This window comes from Guyanagaster necrorhizus (genome assembly GCF_019112545.1).
Source record: "Guyanagaster necrorhizus MCA 3950 unplaced genomic scaffold BT62scaffold_15, whole genome shotgun sequence".
Taxonomy (NCBI): domain Eukaryota; kingdom Fungi; phylum Basidiomycota; class Agaricomycetes; order Agaricales; family Physalacriaceae; genus Guyanagaster; species Guyanagaster necrorhizus.
In genome coordinates, this window is record NW_025064894.1 from 1,252,561 (window position 1) to 1,274,725 (window position 22,165).

At 44.2% G+C, this 22,165-nt stretch overlaps 7 protein-coding genes across 7 annotated transcripts; 3 read left to right on the forward strand and 4 right to left on the reverse strand.

The window, feature by feature from the left end:
• Positions 1-1,610: 1,610 nt before the first annotated feature.
• Positions 1,611-2,824, reverse strand: BT62DRAFT_981288 (DNA/RNA polymerase; the record flags this gene model as incomplete). The annotated part of the gene is made up of 6 exons (XM_043189586.1): positions 1,611-1,966; positions 2,055-2,124; positions 2,169-2,184; positions 2,205-2,278; positions 2,456-2,599; positions 2,663-2,824. 6 exons carry the CDS (start codon positions 2,822-2,824, stop codon positions 1,611-1,613), a joined length of 822 nt encoding a protein of 273 aa, XP_043038958.1.
• A 3,514-nt stretch (positions 2,825-6,338) lies between these two features.
• On the forward strand, positions 6,339-6,887 carry BT62DRAFT_994914 (uncharacterized protein; the record flags this gene model as incomplete). The annotated part of the gene is made up of 2 exons (XM_043190491.1): positions 6,339-6,492; positions 6,544-6,887. Exons 1-2 carry the CDS (start codon positions 6,441-6,443, stop codon positions 6,885-6,887), a joined length of 396 nt encoding a protein of 131 aa, XP_043038959.1. The 5' UTR covers positions 6,339-6,440.
• Positions 6,888-9,405: 2,518 nt separating this feature from the next.
• Positions 9,406-10,409, reverse strand: BT62DRAFT_1007216 (uncharacterized protein; the record flags this gene model as incomplete). Its single annotated transcript, XM_043177326.1, has 4 exons — positions 9,406-9,547; positions 9,595-9,869; positions 9,918-10,063; positions 10,313-10,409. 4 exons carry the CDS (start codon positions 10,407-10,409, stop codon positions 9,406-9,408), a joined length of 660 nt encoding a protein of 219 aa, XP_043038960.1.
• Positions 10,410-11,511: 1,102 nt separating this feature from the next.
• Positions 11,512-14,230, reverse strand: BT62DRAFT_994916 (uncharacterized protein). Its single transcript, XM_043190492.1, has 7 exons — positions 14,151-14,230; positions 13,889-14,093; positions 12,676-13,340; positions 12,440-12,492; positions 12,114-12,363; positions 11,698-11,993; positions 11,512-11,670 (listed from the first exon to the last, which is right to left on the reverse strand). Exons 2-7 carry the CDS (start codon positions 13,953-13,955, stop codon positions 11,553-11,555), a joined length of 1,449 nt encoding a protein of 482 aa, XP_043038961.1. The 5' UTR covers positions 13,956-14,093; positions 14,151-14,230; the 3' UTR covers positions 11,512-11,552.
• Positions 14,231-15,847: 1,617 nt separating this feature from the next.
• Positions 15,848-20,406, forward strand: BT62DRAFT_195510 (argonaute-like protein). The gene is made up of 26 exons (XM_043180012.1): positions 15,848-16,392; positions 16,503-16,522; positions 16,571-16,675; positions 16,729-16,826; positions 16,880-16,943; positions 17,000-17,506; positions 17,558-17,713; positions 17,772-17,909; positions 17,969-17,994; positions 18,051-18,184; positions 18,241-18,391; positions 18,448-18,463; positions 18,516-18,595; positions 18,649-18,740; positions 18,788-18,886; positions 18,943-19,001; positions 19,055-19,145; positions 19,196-19,237; positions 19,288-19,305; positions 19,356-19,425; positions 19,474-19,627; positions 19,684-19,695; positions 19,751-19,764; positions 19,821-19,909; positions 19,963-20,144; positions 20,199-20,406. Exons 1-26 carry the CDS (start codon positions 16,152-16,154, stop codon positions 20,199-20,201), a joined length of 2,661 nt encoding a protein of 886 aa, XP_043038962.1. The 5' UTR covers positions 15,848-16,151; the 3' UTR covers positions 20,202-20,406.
• On the reverse strand, positions 20,238-21,006 carry BT62DRAFT_933281 (uncharacterized protein). Its single transcript, XM_043186523.1, has 3 exons — positions 20,646-21,006; positions 20,488-20,598; positions 20,238-20,289 (listed from the first exon to the last, which is right to left on the reverse strand). The coding sequence occupies exons 1-3, from the start codon at positions 20,848-20,850 to the stop codon at positions 20,249-20,251; spliced, it is 357 nt and encodes a 118-aa protein (XP_043038963.1). The 5' UTR covers positions 20,851-21,006; the 3' UTR covers positions 20,238-20,248.
• A 148-nt stretch (positions 21,007-21,154) lies between these two features.
• On the forward strand, positions 21,155-22,063 carry BT62DRAFT_933282 (uncharacterized protein). Its single transcript, XM_043186524.1, has one exon. The coding sequence runs from the start codon at positions 21,248-21,250 to the stop codon at positions 21,797-21,799; it is 552 nt and encodes a 183-aa protein (XP_043038964.1). The 5' UTR covers positions 21,155-21,247; the 3' UTR covers positions 21,800-22,063.
• Positions 22,064-22,165: the final 102 nt, after the last annotated feature.

The window sequence follows — 22,165 nt, forward strand, 5'->3', positions numbered from 1 at the left end:
GCTCTAAACTCATAGTAACTGGATCATTGCATCTATTGTTCATGTTCTCTTGACCAGTGGTACTCATAATGATGATTTCAGCCCCATTAACAGAGAGCTTATAAAAAGGCAGAAAAATTTCTGAGAAGAAAATATGATTTTTAAAAGCTGTGTGATGTAGATATTATGAGTATATCAGTATGTGATGGTGAACTCTCTTGAGGTTGTAGTTTTTATCTGACATTGTTTTCTTTGTCTAAAATTCTGAGTGGACACCTTTAGTAGGTTCATCAGGTTAGAAATGCCTCTGACAGTCAGATATTCATCCAGAGCTTTGGGTGATATACACTTTGAGAAGGGTTCAAAAGTGATATCACCTAGAACCCATTAGACATGAAATAAAAGTGAGTTACTCTTCTATTCATGTCCTTCAATGCCTTCAACAAATTCTTCAGCATCACCAGAACAACTAAAATCATATAGTTTAGGCCTTTTGCAATTTAGAAAAAGTACTTCATTGCTTTCAATATAAGGTCTTAGTAAATTAACATGGAAGTGGGAATGAATATGATGTTTGACAAGCTCTTCTGACAAGTCTAACTCATATGTCAATGATTTATGATCAGTGTTGAGTACAGCATAAGGTCTAACATATTTCAATATGAGTTTAGTTGCTCTTGCTTTTGGTAGATTTAAATTTTTAGTCAATAGATATACCTTCAAACCTTGTTTAATATTCAGTTCAGAGGTACAATGTTTATTAGCTTCATGTGTTTGGAAAACTCAGGAGGCAATTAGAGTATCATGAGCATCATAAAGGTTCTGCATAGCTTGAATGGCAAAAGCACAAATTCCTCATACTGAACCTCTCTCATCATTAAAGATATATATTCTCCAATGAGTTCAAAAGATGCAAATCCAGTAGATACATTCATGCTTGAATTAATGGCAAATTCAGTAATAGGTACCTTAATCAACTAATCTTGTTAATCAGGACAAATTATGGTTCTGAAAATTTGGCCAATAAAGTGGTTAGCTCACTCTGTAGCTCCATCAGTCTGTGGATGGAATGAGATAAACATCAGGAGCTTACTACTAAGCAATCTTCATAATTCCTTTCATCAAACTGAGGTGAACTTTGGATCTCTGTCTGAGACAATGGATTCTAGAAGACTATGTAGTCTTATGATCTCACAGAAATATATCACAGATAAATTTGTGGTGGTATTAGATGTATGAACTGGAATTAAATGAACTTGAGAGGTCAACTGGCAGATAATGACCCAGAGGTAATTATAACCTTTAACTTCAGAAAATGGTTCAATAAAATCCATACTAATAGATTGCCATAGATGTGTGGGTATAGGCATTGAATGAAACTTCCCAGCAGGAGCCTTATAGTTTCCCTTGGATTTGTTGCAAGTCTCACATGTATGACAGAAGAAATCACACATGCCATAAAGCTTTGGCCACCAATACCAATGATGGATGTACTCAGCAGTGTGTTGCAGACCAAAGTGTCCTACCACTTCATGAGCTTGTTCAATAATGCTTCCTCAAAGTGAATGCATGCCCTTACATGATTTAGGGATGAAAAATAACCTATCATGAGGTTTGTATGAAATTTCTGACTAAATTAAGCCTTTTTCAATGAAAAAGCAAGGATGATCATTGGAAGCTTTGAGCACCTTTGAAAATATGGGATCTGAGGAATATAAAGACAATACATCAGATATGAATGTAGGGTCCATATCCATAACAGTCTGTAAGTTTTTCTCATTGTCTCTAGAGTCAAAGACAGTAGGATTGTTATTAGATGATTGAATGGGTTCAGGTTTATTGTGTTCCCCAGCATTCTTCATTTCTTCAGCTTCAAGATCTTGAGTTTCATGCTTTCCTGTGAAGCATTTAAACTCTTGATGTGGTTTTATCACATGAAATTGGACAACCATTTTCTTGGCCTCTTTCTTACATCCTAGAGGTAGGTCTTCACCAATTTTGTCAATGCAGATATTGGCATTAACAAACTTAGCCAATTGGTCATGATAGGGCATCTGCAACCTTATTGGTTACACCCTTCACATATGTGATATCAAAGTCAAAGCATGAGAGATATTCTATCCACTGCATTTGAGAGTTTGATAGCTGATGTTGAGTTTGAAGAATTCAAGGGCCTTATAGTTAGTCACAACATAAATATGACAGCTAATGAGATTCTCCTCAACTTAAGAATGGCTTCAAGCATGGCTAGAGTTTCAGTTTCAAAAACACAGTAATTATGCTGGCTGTCTGTGAACTTCTTTGATATGAACCCAGCTAGACAGCAGGTTTGTCAGGTAGATCCTTGACCATATATTGCACCCATGCCAGATATAGAGGCATCACAGATAACTTATATATGCTCCTTAACAGAAGGGCTAATAGAGCAGAGGATTGGTATCTTGCAGCACAAATCCTTGATTGATTAGAAGCAGACAGAATAGAGTGGGCACCAGTAGAAAGGCCATCCATGTTTTGTCATTTCAGATAGAGGAGCAGTATATGCAGTCACATCTGATAGAAAGTGAATGAGATAATTCACTAGTCCAAGGAATTTCTCAGTATCATTGTAGTTCTGAGGCTGTCTCCAGTTTCAGATGCAGTCAAGCTTATCAGAATCAGCATAGAGACCCTTATCATCAACAAGATGATGAAGGCAGTTCATTTTATCAGTGTAAAGTTGAACCTTTTCTGCCTTCATAAATAGCTGGTTTTCATAAAGTTTACCAAATACAAGTGCTAAGTGTTTTTCATCTTCTTGAATGCTGTCACTATAAATGAACAAGTCATCAAGATATACATGCATGAAGACACCAATATAATCATGAAAGATTGATGTTATGAGTCTTTAAAATGTGAAAAAAGCATTACAATCTTCTTGCTGCATTATATTACTCTTGAAAGTTCTAAAAATGGTGGCAAATGCTGTTTTTCATACATCAGATGATACAATATGAACTTGCTCATATGCATTAGAAAGATCAATCTTTGGTTATAACTTAGCTTGAGCAATGTCAAGGAGAATGGTATCTTGATCTGGAAAGGGGGTAACATTCCTCTGAGTGTTCTTATTATGTTTCTAACAGTCAATGGTGGTCCAAATATCTGATCCATCCTTTTTCAGGATGCATAACATTGGAGCTGCTTGAGTAGAGACACAAGTTTCCACCAGTGAGTTCTCTTATATTGAGCAATTTCTCAGCTAGTTTACTCTTCATAGAGTCAGGGCAATGAGGCAAGTAATAATTATACTTGGCTTTATCATTAATCAATAGTATTTCATGATTAACAGCTCAGAGTGGTGGCAATTCCTCAGGAATACCACCATGATATCATGGCATGATCCTACCTATTGAGCATGAAGTCAAGAAATATCAGCAAGAGGAAAGCTGGATAAAGGCTCACTTCAGCTAGAGAAGACTATCACCAACTTTAATGCTGAACAAAGATGTAATGAGTAGGTTCTTCACATTCTCTCCAACATTGCACTGATATTTATCAGCTCTGATTTTGTTTTAAAGACAATAATAGAGACAATTATCAACACACTCTCAGAGACAGCTATTCACAAATTTTTATATCTCACTAGAGCCTCTGCCATCATTGTTTATCTAGGATTATTTGAACAGTGCAAGTTCTCAAAGATCTTTCATCATGATTGTAAAAGTGCAGTGCAATGGTGCTAATGATGGTGCAGATGAACCTCCTTCATCCATGCTAGAACAAGAAGTGCTGTTTCTCAAGGAACACTTATCAAAAACTGGTGAGGGTTACTGTGAATGGTCTTTTTGTTAGAGCTGAGCTATAAATAGTGGAAATACATTTCTTCTGAATATGCAGGCCATATACACAGTGGAAAATAATCCTCAATTTGTCTCTCATAACTGTTACAATTTTCATACTTATCTTATCTTATCAAGTGCCTATCTAATCACAGGTGCATACTCATTATCTATCTGGCTGGACTGATAACTACATTTATATTGAACAATCTGCACCATTGTACTGTGACTTGTGATAGATGCCTTGCTGATGAATGCCTTGATGATGCACATACTTCATTGTTTCATGCACCTGTAACACACTCTTTAGTTCCACCCCACAGACAGCTACAATGGGACAGACTATATTTATCACAGACCAAAATGTATATAGGCAGCATAACTCTTGCTATAGTAGACTCAGCTTCAAGCTAAAGTTTATTCTACACTATCCAATCTCAAGCCTACTTGTAACAGCTTTGAACCTCACAATGAGTAGAACAACAGAAGTGGACTCCAGTGTGACTGTATGAACACAATACAACACTGGTTTATCATAAGTTCAACTCATATTATGCCTGGATCTAACAATAATGAGTTTGAGGATTTCAGTTCTCCATATATCATCACAATGAGATAGTATCTCTGGGTCTTATCCTTTTGTGAAATGAATGGCATGAATTTAGGGAGACTGAGACTTGTAAAGAAGAAAAAGCTCTGCATGTCAAGACAAAAGTTATTCAGAACTATCACATTTACATTTCAAGAAATGAAATACCACTCTGCCTTGAAATATTATGGAGGAAATTCAAAGATATATGCTTATAAATTGATTCACTGGCCATGATGCAAATCAAACATCTCTCATCCAGAGGAAAAGCATCTGACTATCCACCACTTACAAGGTGGAATATATGAGACTACAATTTCCATCCTGAAAGGCTATAGAAGTTCCTCTTTAGAGAGATACAAACAGAAACATTCACTGCTGGTCTACAATTTTAAATGACTGTAGCAGTGAATTGCAGATAAACAGCTGGAAGGATGTGCAAACAATTGCTGAAAAGATGAAACAAGAGGAGCAAACTTGATTCCTGATTTCCAATGGTGAGAGCAGAGCATTTCAGGGAGATGACTACTATGAGAAAATCAATATTGACAACTAAAGTAAGATTTATTTTTGAGATAAGGCTCCATAGAATGAACTAGGAATATATTAAGAAGAGCATGACCAAGTACACTGTGTCAGAGACAAATTTCCAGCCATGGATCTGATAGCAAAGAATTCTTCATTCACAAGAAAGAAACTATGCTCAGAGCTCAGTACATCTAACAACCAGAGCAGTAGTTGAGCTGAAGGTGTACCCATTCTCCAGAATTTTCACTGATGGAAAAGGTATGAGAATCGCAACTGCAACATTTGGTGCTTGAATGCTGGGAGCATTGGCACGGACCGGTTCCTCCGAGATCATGTGAAGTAGTACCGCAGATTTCCGCGTGTCTGTAAGCTAGACCCCCGACTATCACGGACCTAGCGATACGGTTCCAATGCCTTCCGACGAAAGTCAGATCCTAGTGCGTAATGAGCCTATCATACAAACTTGGTCTGTGACTCACAAACTCCCCTTCCCCATTATCCATGTCTACCCAATGTCCAAGTCCATTGCACGGTGTACTTACTTCGCTATTCCTTCCTCACCATCGTCCCTCTGCCTCCTGTACCATTACGACACAGAAAAGCTTGGCAAGGAGTATCAAATAATGGAATAAGATAAGTGCTCAGTAAGTAATATTGATCTTCTAATGCGCAACTGCTTTGATTTCTGTAAGTACCGGTACGAATGCCGCATCTAGCTATATTACCCAAACAGATCTACTATCAGATCGGAACAGCAACCCCAATCTATCGTCGTTTACGGCAATGTTCTGCATACAACTCAGCTTTCGTGAATGTTTTCTGATACAGTATCTATTTATCAGACCCGTGCCTAATCTTAGGAATAAACAGTGTGAGGCAAGGCAGAAGCCGATCAGGGCGTATACTAGCCCCAGAATCCCTTCTTTCTATCCTTCCTGATTGGAAGTGTAAATGTATACTGAGCCCTCTAGACAACGGATTGTTCTAACCGAACATTTATATATAGTGTGCTGACACCACAGATGCATATCTGTTATCTATTCTTGCACCCCCAATGACCTATCATTTCCACACTTGCCGCAGCATGGCTCGAAGCTTTCTTCCATCAAATAAACGGCTAGTCATCACTCAATAATCAATCATGCGACCGGCCTTCTCACGACAACGGAATATCTGGAATAGCTGATTATCCTAAATATTAGCAGATAGCAAGGCTCCCTACTGCAGTAAATGCGACTCATCCATTGTCTCCTCCTTTCACTTGACTGATATTCTTTCCATGAGTGGGTACGAAATGTTCTGCGTTTGTTCTTTAACTGTACTCATAGCTCGTAGCAAACTGGTGAGACCCCCTTAGTCGCAACCATCGTGCGGCACCGGGTACATCACTGACGCCAAACTCTATCTCGTTTTATTGTGTAGCGTGTGTATCCGCGCCAATGAACACGCGCAAACCGGTCCGTCTCCGATATTAACAGCTACAATATTTAATCACAGTACTTCATCCATTTGCTGCCATTACAATGTCAAAATTCGAGGTATATGCGTACGAATTCCTCCCAGACCCCCCTCTAGGTGCGAAGTCCACTGCTCTCAAGCTGAATTTCTGCTCATAGTACACACTAGACAGTAATGGCGTTAACCGTGTCATCTTCCAATGCACGTACAACCACCCGTACCCGATGCCGGACTTGTCGAGGTATGCAGAGGAGCGCCTGGAGAACTACCAAACCATGTCATCATCCGGGGGGCAGAGCTATCTTGTCTGTTTCTCTGCAAAGGCAAAAACAAACGGCCGGCTGCTTAACCGCATGACGGACTTTTACCACAAGTGGTACCATCCTGAAGATGTTTCGAGTCAATGGTATGGGACGGTGGTCGTGTTTAAAATTATAGTTGGATGGCGAGGTAGAATGTCATACGGGCACGTAGACGAGAGAGATTTCGAGAGAATCCGAAGCATAATTTAAATGCATAATTTTTCACCTTTGCGGCTTGGATTTTTCCCGTGAGAAGCAGAAACGATTGACAACAGTGTGAATCCAAGTGGATTTTTGGGAGAAAACAAGTCCGTAGTATATCAATGATGTCTGACCATTCATCCCTGGATACGTACTCAGGGCTATTCACTTTAAGGACTCGCCGGTTTCTCACCAGAATATTGGTGCTCGGATATCAAAGCATGTGTAAGATCGTCATTAAATACAATGTCTATGGAAACAGCGTTATGGGCGGCCGCGAGATACCCGAAGAGTGATCTTCGATTGATGATCAGCGATAATTTGCTGAGCGCCCGGGGCAGGAACCCAAAAAGGCGTTCATTCAGAGCTTTCCATCACTAAACCATCGAACTTCAACTTTTGGATCATTCCAAATATTTCTTGTTTCTTGGTGGTATAAGTGCTCACCTCCAAGATGTTGCAGTAACATGAGAAATGCCAAGCATAAAGTCCAAGCGAGACGCGACAGGTTCGATACGAAAATCCTGTCTATGATACAGCATTTGGTAAACAGACAAGGACGCAAAGTCGTTTCCAGTTTGGGCTATTAGCTTGTAGAACCATATCGCCTATGGATAAAGGAGAAGGGAGAACTCTATGATGCTCATCGTCATCAAGTGCATGTTGGCTATCAATACTATATACTCTCATGCAAATTGAAATAAATACTTTCGTCAAAGGCCAACAAAACGAGCACCCTCAGGATCCTTCCGGAGACCGAATGTTTAGCATATGGGCTAAGCTTTTCTGGGATCACCGTTTCACCTGCTACCCATGGAAAGAATAACCTGCAATCAGCAGCATAATATTCCTCGTCGTGGAGACATTCATATGCTATAATAAGTCTCGGTAATCCGTAGGGCAGCCTCACAGACTTCGCGTGATACATGAAGGCTGTTGGAACGAACACTGCGGGAGCAGGTGTGGATGATGGTCTCTTCGCCGTTGAGGACCCTTGCTCTGGAAAGATAGGATATGACGAGCTCGGAGCTTGTCGACAATATCAGGTTAGTCCTTCATATAACCCTCGAGCTCGTCTCATTACTTCCGTCACTGCTTGCATGGAAGGGCATAGTCCGTAGGAGATCCTGAGGCACCGGCACGTTGCCTCCAATGAGGATGTGAGATACGATGGAAGAGATGATCCTGGTTCGGGGTTATGTATAAAATTATGCAAAGATGGGGCCAATCCACGTACCTCGTGATGCACCACCGTGACGCTCTCTATTGTGTCCACTAGTTTCTCCAGTGTCAAGTAATGGGACGGTAAAGTAATGGGCAAGATGGGGCTCTTGCGCGATTCCTGGTCTTGGTCAGGCTTGTGAATTTGATTGAAAGTTCCTTCCGATATCAGCTGCCCAGGGATCATGTTGGAGAGCTTGTGATCTAGCACGGCACCTAGACCTCTGGAAAATCGTGTTCTTCTATTTGCAGACAGGGCGTTTTCGCACATACAACAAAAAAAACGGTTGTTGTAGGCAGTTTCACATGTAAGGAATGGTAGCGCTAGAGTCTGGTCCTAGTCAATCCGGACGAACAAGGACGGAGAATTTTAAAGTCCTTGAGACTTGGGAATTTATGCAAGTATATGAGTCTGGTAAGAGATAGGCTGAAAAATAGAGTGTCGCAGATGAAGAGCATTCTCTGGCGTTTCCCTCCGCGGCTGTACATTAACAAAGAGCAGTAAAACAATCACTTATAGTAACAATGTCCAGGATAGCCCTGAGACTGACGAGAATAAATCGTTTTTGGCGGACGACATGGGATTGAGGTCATTCGGTATGATTTTCATCCTGCCCGTGTAACCCTCTGGTAGTTCATTAATGGTCTTCACCGCATTTCCCAGATCTCTTGAAGCTAAAATTGATCTTAGACAGTGCATAAAAAATCATCCACTCGGTACGTACCTATGAATGCCATCAACAAATATCAGTTCCACATGTCTTCCACACCTTCTTTATGCTTTACATTGACGATATTGATCACCAAGGCGTTACGACATCTAAAAATCCTGTTTCTCTCCCAGCAGGCCTCACTATGGATGAAGAACGACATGTACTTCATATACTCATCAAAATATTTCAGCAATTATTGGTCTGCTTTCTAAAATCAGTCCATGGGAATGATGTCCATGAAAACTGCATAGCCCATGGTAACTGTCCAATAAATTCAGGAGTTCAACCACGCTGATTATATTTAGAATTGTGTAACATATTTCCAGTATTCAGAAGATGTACCGTGGTAACTCCAGAGATTCATGGCAGTCCAGTTTGCAGACTTTGCAAATACTGCCCATGGATAGCATACTGAGCATCCCCTGTTCCAGTAGAGTCCTAGTCTCCGGTACTACCTGAGCCTGATCCAAACATCTTCGATGAGTCAGTGATTACAGCTGAGAGCCACTCCCTCTCTGCACTAGCGGCAAAGGAAAACAATCATTACGGTTGTGGTATCAACATATAACGCTAGTTTTCTTAAATCCAATGATTCAATCATCATCGGGTCCTATATACGTCTGCCGGTCATATTCATGATCATGGATACCTAAGCAAATATCAAGGCCATCGTCTCTCAAACGCGCCAGAAACTCTACACCATCCTCATCTTGAAAGGGCAAATAAAAGCCGCATCTAGAAATTACGTGAAGACTTTCAAGCCTTTGCATGCCAGCGCGAACTTCACATCGCAGGAAATCATGTCCACAAAGTCGTTAGTGTCAAGAAAAGGGACCGAAGTAAGGTTAACTTCCTCCATGTCCAACTCAAGCTTCTTCAAACACGGAAGAATGGCATAACTGTCCCCATCTCCAACACGCATAATCTCCGACATTTCGACGAAAAGACTGTGAACGATGAATTGCGGCCTGAGGGGTGTGAACAGATGGTTCCATTCAAAGCCGAGCGTGATGAGTTGGGGTGTTAGCTTGAGTATGAGGAGCAAATGGTCATCCATCTGAACATCAACGAAACGGAGCTCTGTCAGGGATCATTCATAGCGAACGATGAGTGAATGAAGGTGGGAGAACACATCGAGAAAGCACTCGATTAGCGTTGAATCCACGGGACCGTCATTATCACAACCAGACGTCACAGTCATCCATTTCAGACGGGGTAAAATGACGCCGTTCCCAGAGACGCTGAGAGCTTCTGAAGTGATGCATTTTGGACAAAATAAGAAGGCAGATCAGAGGATTGAGGGATAAGGCTATGATGATGATATGAAAAGGAGAAAAGACGAGGAGCTGATGTGACGATATCCAGATATTTTGGTCTGGTGTTATAATCTATGAGCCTCCTCGCATCTAAGAATGAGATGAATTCTCCCCAGGGAATGAGACGTCTGCTTCCATGTGCATGCCTATCAAATAGAATATTTGCAGCTCGCATCAACAGCACCAGGATTAGTATTCCCTCCGCATGTCAAGGATACCTCTTCAATTCTGTCGAGCCTGCCACGAACAATGGAGAGACGAGACAGAAGCGATGGAGGCATGATCAGTTCTATGCATCCCCAGCGCTTCGAATGGGTCACCAAAAGATAAAAGCACTGGTTCATCACTTCATCTTCGACCAGCTGCTCTGCGGATCATTCCCCCTCCATCTCGTCAGAGTCCTCATGCCTGCAGAAAAAATCAAGGTTATGCTCCTGACTATACTCAAGGGCCCATTCAAGAAGAGCGACCATGTTCTTATTGAGGACCGCGACACTCGATTCATCGTCCTATCCAACAGCTTTACGTGGCACATTGACCTCCACCGTCGACCAGATCTCAAGAAAGAGAGACCCAACCACACCTCTCCACGAGCTGCACACTTGGGCGAGATACCATGGTCCTTCCGCGATACTCAACACATTGAATCCAAAGACGCAGTCGGGTCCCATGGATCTGGGCTCCGTACTTTCTTCTGCTGTCCAGCAGAAAATCTCAACAAGGATTTCGTTGGGTAGCGACAGATAGGGGATAATGCTGTCCGAAAATCGTGCCTCATTGTTTTGAGTCGAAACATCCGCGTCTCAAGAGCCGTAGCTGCACTCCGCAGTAGACTGATCTCTCTCTGGATTTCGGAGATGGGCGCATCAAGGCTCTCAATTGATGCCTCCAACTGAACAGCTTGGAAGGCTCTTGGTACGGTGTTGGTGTGTATGAGTATCGTAAGATCGGAAGAATGACCAGACGTCCAATCGTATTTGGATAGCAGGTCATCAAGGAACGGGTGGACACCGACTTTGTTTTTGATAGCATCATAACTTTACTGCAAAGTGGTTAGTTGACGTGCAGGTCATGATATAAGCGAGATCTTACGCGGGGGCAATCGACGGTCTTTACCAGAGCAGCTCTACGAGGAACATGGAATGTTGTTAGTCGAAAGGAATGACGGAAGCCGGAAGGCCCAGAGCCGTACCGAAATAGGATTCAGGCCCGTTCATACCTTGGCGCTGAACCGAAAAAGTTCAAATTTTGGAGGATTGGTTTATTGCTTTGGATTTTTTTATCATAAAATTTCTAAATACTATAAAACTTGTATGATTATTATCTGGTAGTAAGAATGGAACACCATTATTATCCCTAAACTGTAACACCGGTACACAGATCCTCGTATGCAACCAAACAGCTTTTCGCTTTGTAAACCCCATTTAATCACTCTCAAAACCACTGGTATAATCTTCCATGACCAAATTTTGCTCCTCCTGATCATCAAAGTCCAAATGAATATGAAGGACCTCATACTCCAAGTCGTCCAACACATCACCACTACCATTATGTAAGAAAGGCACATACCATGACCTCCCTGCAACCTTGACTTCGAGAATTTCAAACAGAGATTCATGACGAAGCATTCGACGTGCGGTAACCATGTCCAAAAAGTCCTGGTTGAGGAAATTGACGGGCAAATCATCCACTTGATGCATAATAATAGCTAGTTCCTTTAGTGAAGGAACCAGGGTGTAATGGACATTGTCTCCTATAAGTCGGGTTTCCGTCATTTGATGAAAAAGACGGCTCATAGTGGCGACACTGGATTCGTCAGTCCACACATGATATTCGATGGTAAGTGACAGGAGTTGGGGAGATAGCTGAAGGATAGAAAGGAAGTGGTCATCCATCGTGACGTCGACGAGATGAAGTGTTGTCAAAGAACACCGAGAGCGAAGAATCAGAACTTGAAGCCCAGTCAGTGCATCTGCAGGACATACAATCGCATCGGCATGTACGACCTTAGTCATTTTGCAGCCCGATGTGAGCGTCACGCTCGTCAAACCCGGCAAGTCGAGACTAGAGAGGAATCCTCCCAGCGACGCTGAAAGCGTTCGAAGGGATACGTTTCTGACGATAGGGAATTGCAAACCAGCAGATTGAGGGATGACTGTGTGGTGATGATAAGAGAACAAGAGAATGTTGGGAGCTGATGCGATGATATCCAGATATTCAGGCGTTCCCTGAGACCTTGAAAGTGGTCTTGCATCCAAAAACGAGACTAGGTTCGCACGAGGAAACGGGATAATGGCTTCCGGGTGCATACCTGTCAAATGGAGGGTTTTCAGCTTGGGTGCGATTTCGAACGCGTCGATATCCCTGTCCAGCCGGTCATTGGCATAGCAAGTATACGTCCTGAAGCTTGTTGATTCTCCCATGGATATCGGAGATAGGAGGAAGCAGAAACGCGGGTATGATCAGCTCAACTGATCCCCGGCGCATCGAGTGGGCCAACAAAAGAAAGAAACACCGACTCATGACTTCTGCTTCTTCAGATCGCACCTCGTCCTCAGGTCCATTCGAAATCACGCCATATACAGAATACCTGAAGGAAGAGTCAAGACGATATCCACGGCCTCGCTCGAGCGCGCGTTCGAGCAGAGCTACCATATCCTTTTTGAAGACAAGGAGGAGAGGGAAGTCGTCGTCCTGAGGAACGGTTATTGTCAATGACGACCATAGTTCGGGACAGAGGTTCTCGATGGCTTTTCTCCAGGCGCTGAAGACCTGACCGAGATACCACGGCCCCTCTTCAATCCTGCAAATATCGATCCCAGAGACGTAATATGGCCCTTTTGACCTGGAATTACTACGAGGCTTTCGAGTCCAGCACAGGATCTCCGCAAGTATCTCTGCGGGCAAATGACGGAGTGGAGACGAGACTGATTTGTAGTCGCGTCTAATTGCCGTGAGACGTGACACACGCGATTCCAAGGATGCAACTGCGTTACGGAGCAGGTCGATCTCGGCCTGAATTTCACTGATGGGAGTGTCTAGGATTTTGATTGAGGCCTCCAACTGGCCAGCTTGGAACTTTGTGGGCACCGCGTTGCTGCCCCAAAGTGTGCTGAACTCGGGCGAATGATTAGAGGTCGATATCCAGTGGTATCCCGCCAGGAGACCGTCTAGAAGAGCGCGGGTGGATTGTATAGTGGATAGTATATTTTCTACGTAAGATATTATGGATACTATGATTGCAGAGCGGTCAGGGGCAGGGGGGCTGCGGGAGGATGGCTGAAGACCTACAGCGTGAGCTTTAGCGGTGAGGTAGGGAAGCAGACGTTGTCCACCTGCTGATAAGGAGAGGCGTAGGGCCAAATGAAGAACAATGCCGAGATTGGACAATGGGATGATGGTTAAAACATCCCGTATGTTTGGTCGTAAGCAAATGATTCCGGTGACTGATACGTAGATTGCAGGGTCCGCTGAAGGGTAGGTGAAATGAATAGGTGACCGGCCGCACGGCTCAATATAAAGCCTTCCTTTCTGATTTCATCAAGGCAACTAATGACTTTACTTTGTACTCCAGGTTAGCATAGAGCTCTGGACATAAATGGACCATGACACGGCGCCCGGGTATACCATGGAATCCACAAATTTGGCAAAGAAAGGTTCTGCAATCTGACGAAACCAGTATTTTTTTTCCTTGCGTACTGAAAGGATACTACGAAAATTTGAGTGAGTCTTCTAGGAGGGCATCCAAAAAAACATGTACCAGTGCAGGAGTTGATACACCCATAACATTCCAGACGTGTCTTCACCGTCGGTCCGGCCCACCTCATGGCCTTATCCGCTCCTAAGTCCTTCGCCAAACGCTTGCTATACCACTGTTCCGTGAGATGGGGAGAATAAGATGCTTCTCAATAAACATATCGGCGCGACTGTCATTTTTATGCATCGAATTGGTCCCGTAACCAAGTCTTGCATTGAAAATCTAGCATTTCAGTAAGATGTGAATAAGATAAATAAATACTCACAGAATAGTTTGCCTTCTCTCGTTATGAGAGCGATCGCAGAGGGCACGAGAGAAGAATGGATCGACGAATTTTGATGGTGGTGGCTTCGGTTAGGATAACGATAATTTACGGTGATTTAACTCGGGCCGTTCTTCCGGCTAGCGCTTGTTTAGCGTCATATCAGTTATTAATTATTTACATGTGCCTCTTTCTCAGACCGATGAGCAGCTACATCCTACATTAACGTATCAGAGAGGGTGTTCGCAGTTTTATTAGGGTTCAGAAAAAGCCTTTAAACACTAAACTTGATTCCCAGTCCCGAAACGTTGTCAATTTTCCCTAAAAGGTCGACTTTGTTTCCGATCCAGGCCTGAACCGACTACGTACCCCTGGCACGGAACGGCCCGATACCCCCTTCGCGGAATATGTACCAGAAGTTGAAAGACGAATTCATGCCCAAAAATTTGGAAGAGCCGCGGCTCTTTGTGAACAAGGCGCAAAACCTAAGTAAGATGGCGGCGAGTCCTGGTGGCTCGTGATAACCCTAACCCAAGCGCTGACTAACCCGGTGCGTCCCTTGATTATGTTTTCCTAACACCACCACCACGATGAGATTGACAGACACCATTCTGCTGTTCACAAGGAAGAGCCATTCCCTTATTGACGGTAGTTTGCACGTAAAATGAATAGTATCATACAAGGATTAGGATCTCTTCCGTCTCGGCAATATTGGTACCGTGCTCATACAGGATTTTCTTTCGGAAAACATTTTCATTCCTATCCTTATCTGCAGCTTCAAAAATAAAGGCTAGGAGATTCCGCAACGGAAGGACTTCTCACAACCAAATAAGGTGAAAACGGACGTCTGATTCCTGACCTTCGAACGAGTTCAAGAAAATATATCCAATCCAACTCCTGTACTGTCATAGCTTGATTCTATAGATCTGGCGTTGCTGTACATCGGTTAAGGCGATATACACTGTCTGAAGGTGCGTTCATTGACCGTCTATTGCTCTACTTGGGTTGAATCTCTATCAGCCCCGTCGTTCGATTCTCGTTCAACGTTGCGCTCCTTAGTTGCTCCTTCTTATCCAGCAGTATGCCTTTGGTTCGGTTTGTATGTCTACATTCTTAGCCTTGTTTCATCAATAACCGCTTGACTGTCGTCTCTAAGTCATAGGATACGTCCAAAACAAGAAACAAATACATCCCTGCTGAATGGATCCCTATTTTCTTGGAGCTTGGGATGATACGACAAATGGTGGCAAAGAACAAGGCGTGACAAACCACCGTCTCTAGATTCTAAGAACTGTGTTTTTTGGTGCGTGATGTATTTAGCTACGTTTTCACTTGCCATTAATACCGAACTCTTTGTAGACGGTAGATGGGTCCATACGCATTCGATAAAATCACACTGTTCCGGATATCAAGCCTGTAAGTTCACTCTTCTTGGTATCTAATCTCTGAATGTCGGTCCAGACAGTGAAAGTGCGAACCTAAAGAGGAGGTCGCAATTCTCAATCTGAGTGAGGGATCTTGCAAGTGCTGTGAGCTCCCTGCAGCGGTGCTCATCTAGCGAAGCTCTTGAATCACGGACGCTTCAAACAGCTCGCAGAGTGTCCGTACAATTTCCCCGCGTATGAAGGTATGCAATCTTTTCTCACTTTTATTGCCGCCTAATATGCACTCGCAGGGTCTCCACGTTGTCTCAGGGGATGTTGAGGCAGTGTTTCCGAATTGCTATCTCATTCTTCAAGCATTCAATGCGTTCGACTTTCAATACAACTATCAGTCCTTGTCTTTCGAACAGGACGGTAACCAGGACCTTCTGCTCATGTTGCTGATCTCTCTGGAAACAGCTCGCACTGTTTTCGGTTCCCCATTACACATGTACTGATAATTACGGTTTCGGACCGAATTGGCCCTGAACTGACTCAAAGCGGAGAACAAAGGAAGACGCTTTTTAACCGTTTCTTTTTAGCATGTCATTGTTTCTTATCCACCACCCATCTCATCGTTCAAATGCCCCCAAAATCAACTCAAGCCCTTTCCCGTCCTGCTGGCCCTGCGATTCTCGGTTTGCGTGGAGGAGCGCGTCGCGGTGCACCCCGCCTGCAAGTCATCCCAGCTTTGAATAGTGGCGACCATATTACGACGGTTGGCGTCAAGCGATCGGCGTTCGGTGCCACTGGTAGATTGGTCAAAATTAAGATCAATGCCTTCCCTACTACGGTGCCCGAATGCACCATTTACCAGTACGACGGTGAGTTTCGCATTCTTGATTGTTCCACTTATGCTGATCTCTCGGGATAGTCGGTATGTTGATTTTTTTCTTTTATCCTTCACAATCGTGTTGTAATCTCACATCTCTAGTCGTCTCATCGGACAAGATGGTGACTCTTCCAGCTCGATTTAACATGGAGCTATTCAAGCTGCTTCAGACGGAGATCGCGCCTGAGGTCTTCAACCCTCGCGCCGTTTACGATGGACGCAAGATTGCATTCACGGTCAAGAGACTCGACGTTGACGAGAAAGGTTCGGTCGAGGTATGTCGTCCATTCCTGGTGTACGTGATCAGTGGCTCAGGCAATTGTTACAGTTCAAGATTCCATACGGAAACAAACCGTCGGGCCCAAATTCAACTCCACCACGCGTCTTCAAGATAAAGCTTACGGAGGCTTCAGTCGTCAACCCACAGTACGTCGATTCGTATTTATGTTTTCCTCTGTCTGAATTGACTTGATGTACAGGGTTCTAAAACGGTTTATCGAGGGTAATCAGTCACTCGAGAACAGTGTCTTGACGGCGATCACGGTGTGTCTCCAATCACCTTTGCGCTCTCAAAGGCTCAACATCCTCCTTTGACATAGGCTCTGAACGTCGTTGTACGCATGGAACCTTCCCTCAACCACCCCTTTAACATCCGCTCCTTCTTCACTGACTCTGAGATTTCAAATGTCGGACTCGGCGTCCAGCTCTGGCGGGGATACTTCCAGTCCGTGCGACCCACCATCGGATCGATGTTCATCAACATCGATATTTCCACGGGGGCGATGTACATGCCTGGGACACTAACTGATGTTCTTTTGCAGATGCTTGGAAGGAAGAACACAGCCTTGAACCCGAGGACGTTCATCCCTGGTCCGGGGCTTACCGCTAGTGATATCCGCAAACTGAGTAGACAGATTAGCGGCGTGCGTGTTACGGTAAGGTTCCCTGGGCGGTCGGATCTCGAAAGGGTCGTGAGGAAGCTATCGTTGGAGGGAGCTCGTGCCATGTGGTTCACGTCCCCCCAGAATGGACTGACGAACGTCGTGGACCATCTCCAGCGGATGTATAATGTGCGCTTACAGTACCCCGACTTCATTTGTGCGGAGGTGAGGACCGAGTGATGTTTCATGTCAATTGAGGTATTTATCTATGGATAGATCGGGAATGGTGCTTTCATACCTATCGAGCTCTGCTATATCAAGCCTGGCCAGATCATGCGGAAGCAAATTTCGGGAGAGGTCATCGCGAAAGTTCGAGACTTCTCGACGATGAAGCCGAATGACCGACTGAGGAGTATCACGCAGGGACTTGATGCATGTTTCTATTTTCATTTGAGTGTACCGTCCGGCTGACAGCCTTCACTCATGATAGGTACTGGCGTATGGTCGCTCGGAGTACGTGCAGCATTTTGGCATGACCGTAACCTCTCGCGAACCTCTCGAGGTTAACGCGCGAATCTTGGTCCCGCCTGTCCTGGAGTATGGTAAGAACAGTCGACAAAAGACAATTGTATGTTTGTTATCCATTTGGATCGTATACTGGCGTTTCTGATCGCTTTTGGTTTACAGACACCTAAGGATGGGAAATGGAACATGTACATTTCGTCTTTCCCCTTCTCCATTATATCCTTCTAAATGTTTACGCCTACAGGACGGACAAACACCTCTTCGAGCCGAAACGTGTCACGAAGTGGGTGCTGATCATATTCGAGTTAAAGAAGCACTTTGACCCGGTGACATGTTCAAAAATGACTAAAGCATTTATCGATGCGTGTAAGAAAGTCGGTGCGTATGTCTTAATTTTCGTAAAAATCATCGTCTTATGCCATGGCCATTCTTAGGTATCCAGATTGACGACCCAGCCCAAACGACGTGGTTCAATGGCCAAGGTACGGTCGAACAAGGCCTCGTTGATGCTGCCCGAATGAAGCCAACTCTCATCGTTGCCGTCTTGCCGACGAATGCTAATGATATCTACAACAAGATAAAACAGTATGTTTTTTTTTGTTTCCCTTCGATCACGGCGACTTACTCGTATGCGTACTCAGTTTCGGTGATTGTGTTGTAAGCATCTTTCAGCATCCTGCTTTTTGTCCCTCGCTCAGGGTGTACTTAGGCTGGTATCCCGACGCAATGCATGATTGGACACAAGTGCTCGTATGCCAAACCGCAATACTTTGCGAATGTGTGCTTGAAGTAAGGCACGAATCGACTATTTGCGACCTTGGACTCATCGTTTTCTGCACTAGGCTGAATGTCAAGCTTGGAGGAATCAATCTTATTCCGTCGTCAGAGTCTGTGACTGCCCTGACGGACTCACGGTACCCGACTATGATCATCGGTGGGTCTTCTCTCTTTGGCATCTGGGCATTGCTTATCGAGTATTAGGTGCGGATGTTATGCATCCTCCTCCCGGGGCTAACGACCGCCCGTCGTACACGGCTGCGGTCGGTAGTGTGGACTCACACACAGCAAGATACGTCGCGAGCATGTCTGATCATCTCTGGTTGGCCGTACCATGCTGATATTACGGTTTTTTGCAGCGATGCAAGTCCAGAAAGGACGACAGGAAATCATCGAGCATTTCCAGGCCATGTGTGAGGTTAGCGCTGGGTTTTCTTCTGTCGGCGGATATTAAAGCATGAAATTGTTTAGGAGCTGATCATGGATTATTGTGGCTACCACCAACACGTGGAGAAGAAGACTCCGGCGCAGATTAAGCCTAAGCGTATCATTGTTTATCGAGGTGAGATAATCTTCCGTGAATGCTCTTCTGACGTTCACCGTTTCTTTTAGATGGTGTTTCTGAAGGACAATTTAAGGAGGTTCTCGATACTGGTATGTATCCGCACATTACAATGATATACTAATCATGTTATCATCTACAGAACTCGCAGCACTGAAAGGTACGCATCACGATATCTCCCTGAAACGACGCCTAATCTCCTCTTGGTAGCGGCGTGCAAGAAATTGGCAGTGGACGCCAAGATCACGTTTATCATTGTTGCAAAGCGTCATCATATTCGGTGAGAATACTCTTACTCTTTGCCGTGTCTAATATTTTGTATGAGTAGGTTCTTCCCGACAAGCAGAGAAACTGCAGATGATACTGGCAATTGCCAAGCAGGCACCGTTGTCGATCGAGGCATCGGCCACCCCACCGAATTTGACTTTTATCTTCAGAGTCATGGGGGATTGTTGGGAACCAGTCGGCCCACGCATTATTCGGTAGGTCTTAGTCAATGCTTCCGATATCTCATGTATTTATGATGCCGATTACGAAGGTTCTACATGATGTGAGTACCTCGTGTCCTTATACGGATTATCGCTGACATTTATCCTCGATTTCAGGAGAATCAGATGACGTACGTCGGAAATCCTCTTAAGTCCGTATTCCAGGACTGACGCTCCCTTCTCCCAGTCCTGACAACCTTCAAACGCTCACAAACGCTCTATGCTACGTATACGCCAGGTCGACACGAGCGGTATCTATACCAGCACCCGTTTATTGTAAGTTTCTTTGCTCTTATCCCCTCGCTTTTTGTTAATCTTCAATATCCCAGATGCGGACATGGTATGTTCCCGAGCAAACTATCATTTCTCTCCCGACTCGCCCTTGGGGATGGACGAAGATTGGAGCGCCTCCTCAGATACGGGTTCGGGAACGCCTGCAGAAATTCTTGAGAAGTACCGCAGGTTCTTTAAGCCTGTGCATAAAGACCAAAGAAAGAAGATGTACTTCCAGGTGAATAGATTCGCCGATATTCGTGTTCCTACAGGGCTGATGAAGTCGTGATAGTGATCTATTCTCTTGTTGTATTTTGAAACGTCCAGTCAAGTTTTCTTCCCTTAATGACATGCTTTGTTTGGCATAGCCCTGTGAGAACGAGGTAAGGACCTGTTGGGCTGCGGGACCTTTTCATGGCGTTCTAGGCTCTTGTCTCCTAAAATGGGGTCCCCTTGGACCGTTCCTTCTATTTCAATGGATCGATCTATCTGTAATGAATTTTGAACAGATTTACCACAATTTCTTTAGCTCAGATGCATCATTTTAGCTGACTGTTTTCGTTTTTCATCTACTGAAGCAGCTAATGACACCAGGACCGGACCCCGAGTAGGAGTAGGCGGCAATCTACCTGGCATAATGCACCATTGGCAGTGCGTAAGCGTTCTTTCATTCCTTACTGCGATGCATCCAGGTGAGGTATAGTTTCGTGTCCATGTTCACTTGACTCATCTCTCATAGAGAAAGAGATTGATGAGATTATCAGCCCTGGAGTCGAAGAGGGCCGATTTAATGAATCCTGTGCGTAGGCGCTGCTTGATAGAAATGCGTGACGTGTCTGATAGGGAGAACATGTCAATGCTAAGGCTGAGATGAGTATGCCGGAATTCGAAACACTCAAGGCGGGAATAAAGGAGATATTACTGGCTTGCGTCGCATTGGCCATGGTGCTCGCAGCTCCTATTGCTCTTGCCAAAGAATGGCTAGGATAGTTGCTGTCATGAGGGTTTTATCTATTTCTCATTACATCGGTTTATAATATTGCCGGTTTATTGAAGCTTTTATGCTACTTCGTATTCCGGTAACTCACTTAATACTGTAGATTTTTTTTAAGCTGATATATTTTTGGATCTGGTTCGCAAACGGAAAGATACTTTCCGTCCAAGCTCCGCCTACTGGTTCACAGGCACCTTGAAGAGTCCAAATATTCTGTCGGCATTTTTTACTACTTTCTATTACATGTCGACCACCTGAGTTGAATTTATATCTCATTCATTCCAGTGTACTGATACGCACTTTTAGCTTCTCTGGTTTGAAGCCCTCATCCTTAAGTCAGGGCTATGATGCCCTTCACCACCTGCCCCAGCCACCGTCTTCCCAGACCCTTCGACGGAGATCCATATTACCTTCCTACTTATTCCATCCTCGGACTCCTTCGCTCTGGACGATCCCTCTTCGACTTTGACAACATCGCCCTAGCAAGAATTAGACAGGACATTCACAAATCGGAGAGTCATGTCACAGCATTCGATCTCGCAATAAGGGGTCTCCAAAAGCACAGGAATAGGGTTAATCATAACCTGCGGATGTATCATTCACTTTTCGCTGTAATACGGCGTCTCCCTCTCGATGTGCTTCTACACATCTTCCAGCTCCTTCCCGTTGATACTATCGACCCGAATTGTTCCCCGTGGACCCTCGGTATTATCTGCCACTCGTGGAGATCGGTATACCTCTCCGTCTCAACGCTGTGGTCTAGAATATTCATTGATATTCGGGCTGGTGCAGAACTACGTCCGCAGTCTGTATCCATGCTCCACACGTCCCGCTCACGATCTCGGTATCTTACCACAATCAGTCCTCCCCGATCTCTCCATTCCTATTCTCCATACTAGATCTCCTAATTTCCCACTCTTCTCGTTAGTCCGTGGTAGAATTCGACATATCGCGCCTTTCCTATCACATCTTCGATCGTTTGAACCCTGTTCCTATGTTACGGACAATAAATGTCACCTTGGATCCCGGATTCATGCATTTTGGGACGAAAGACCTTCTGGCTCATTCCCCACAGCTTCGCGCTGTATCATTGACAGGGATACCATTGTCGTCTCTCGACCTGCCTTTCAGCACGCTTATCTCTATTGGCAGTGCAATTGATACCACAGACCTTTTTAACCTTCTTCACGAGGTCAAAAATTTGGGAGCCCTTACCGACACATCCTTCTCCTCTAAACAGCTCTGACGATAACACTCACCTTTCC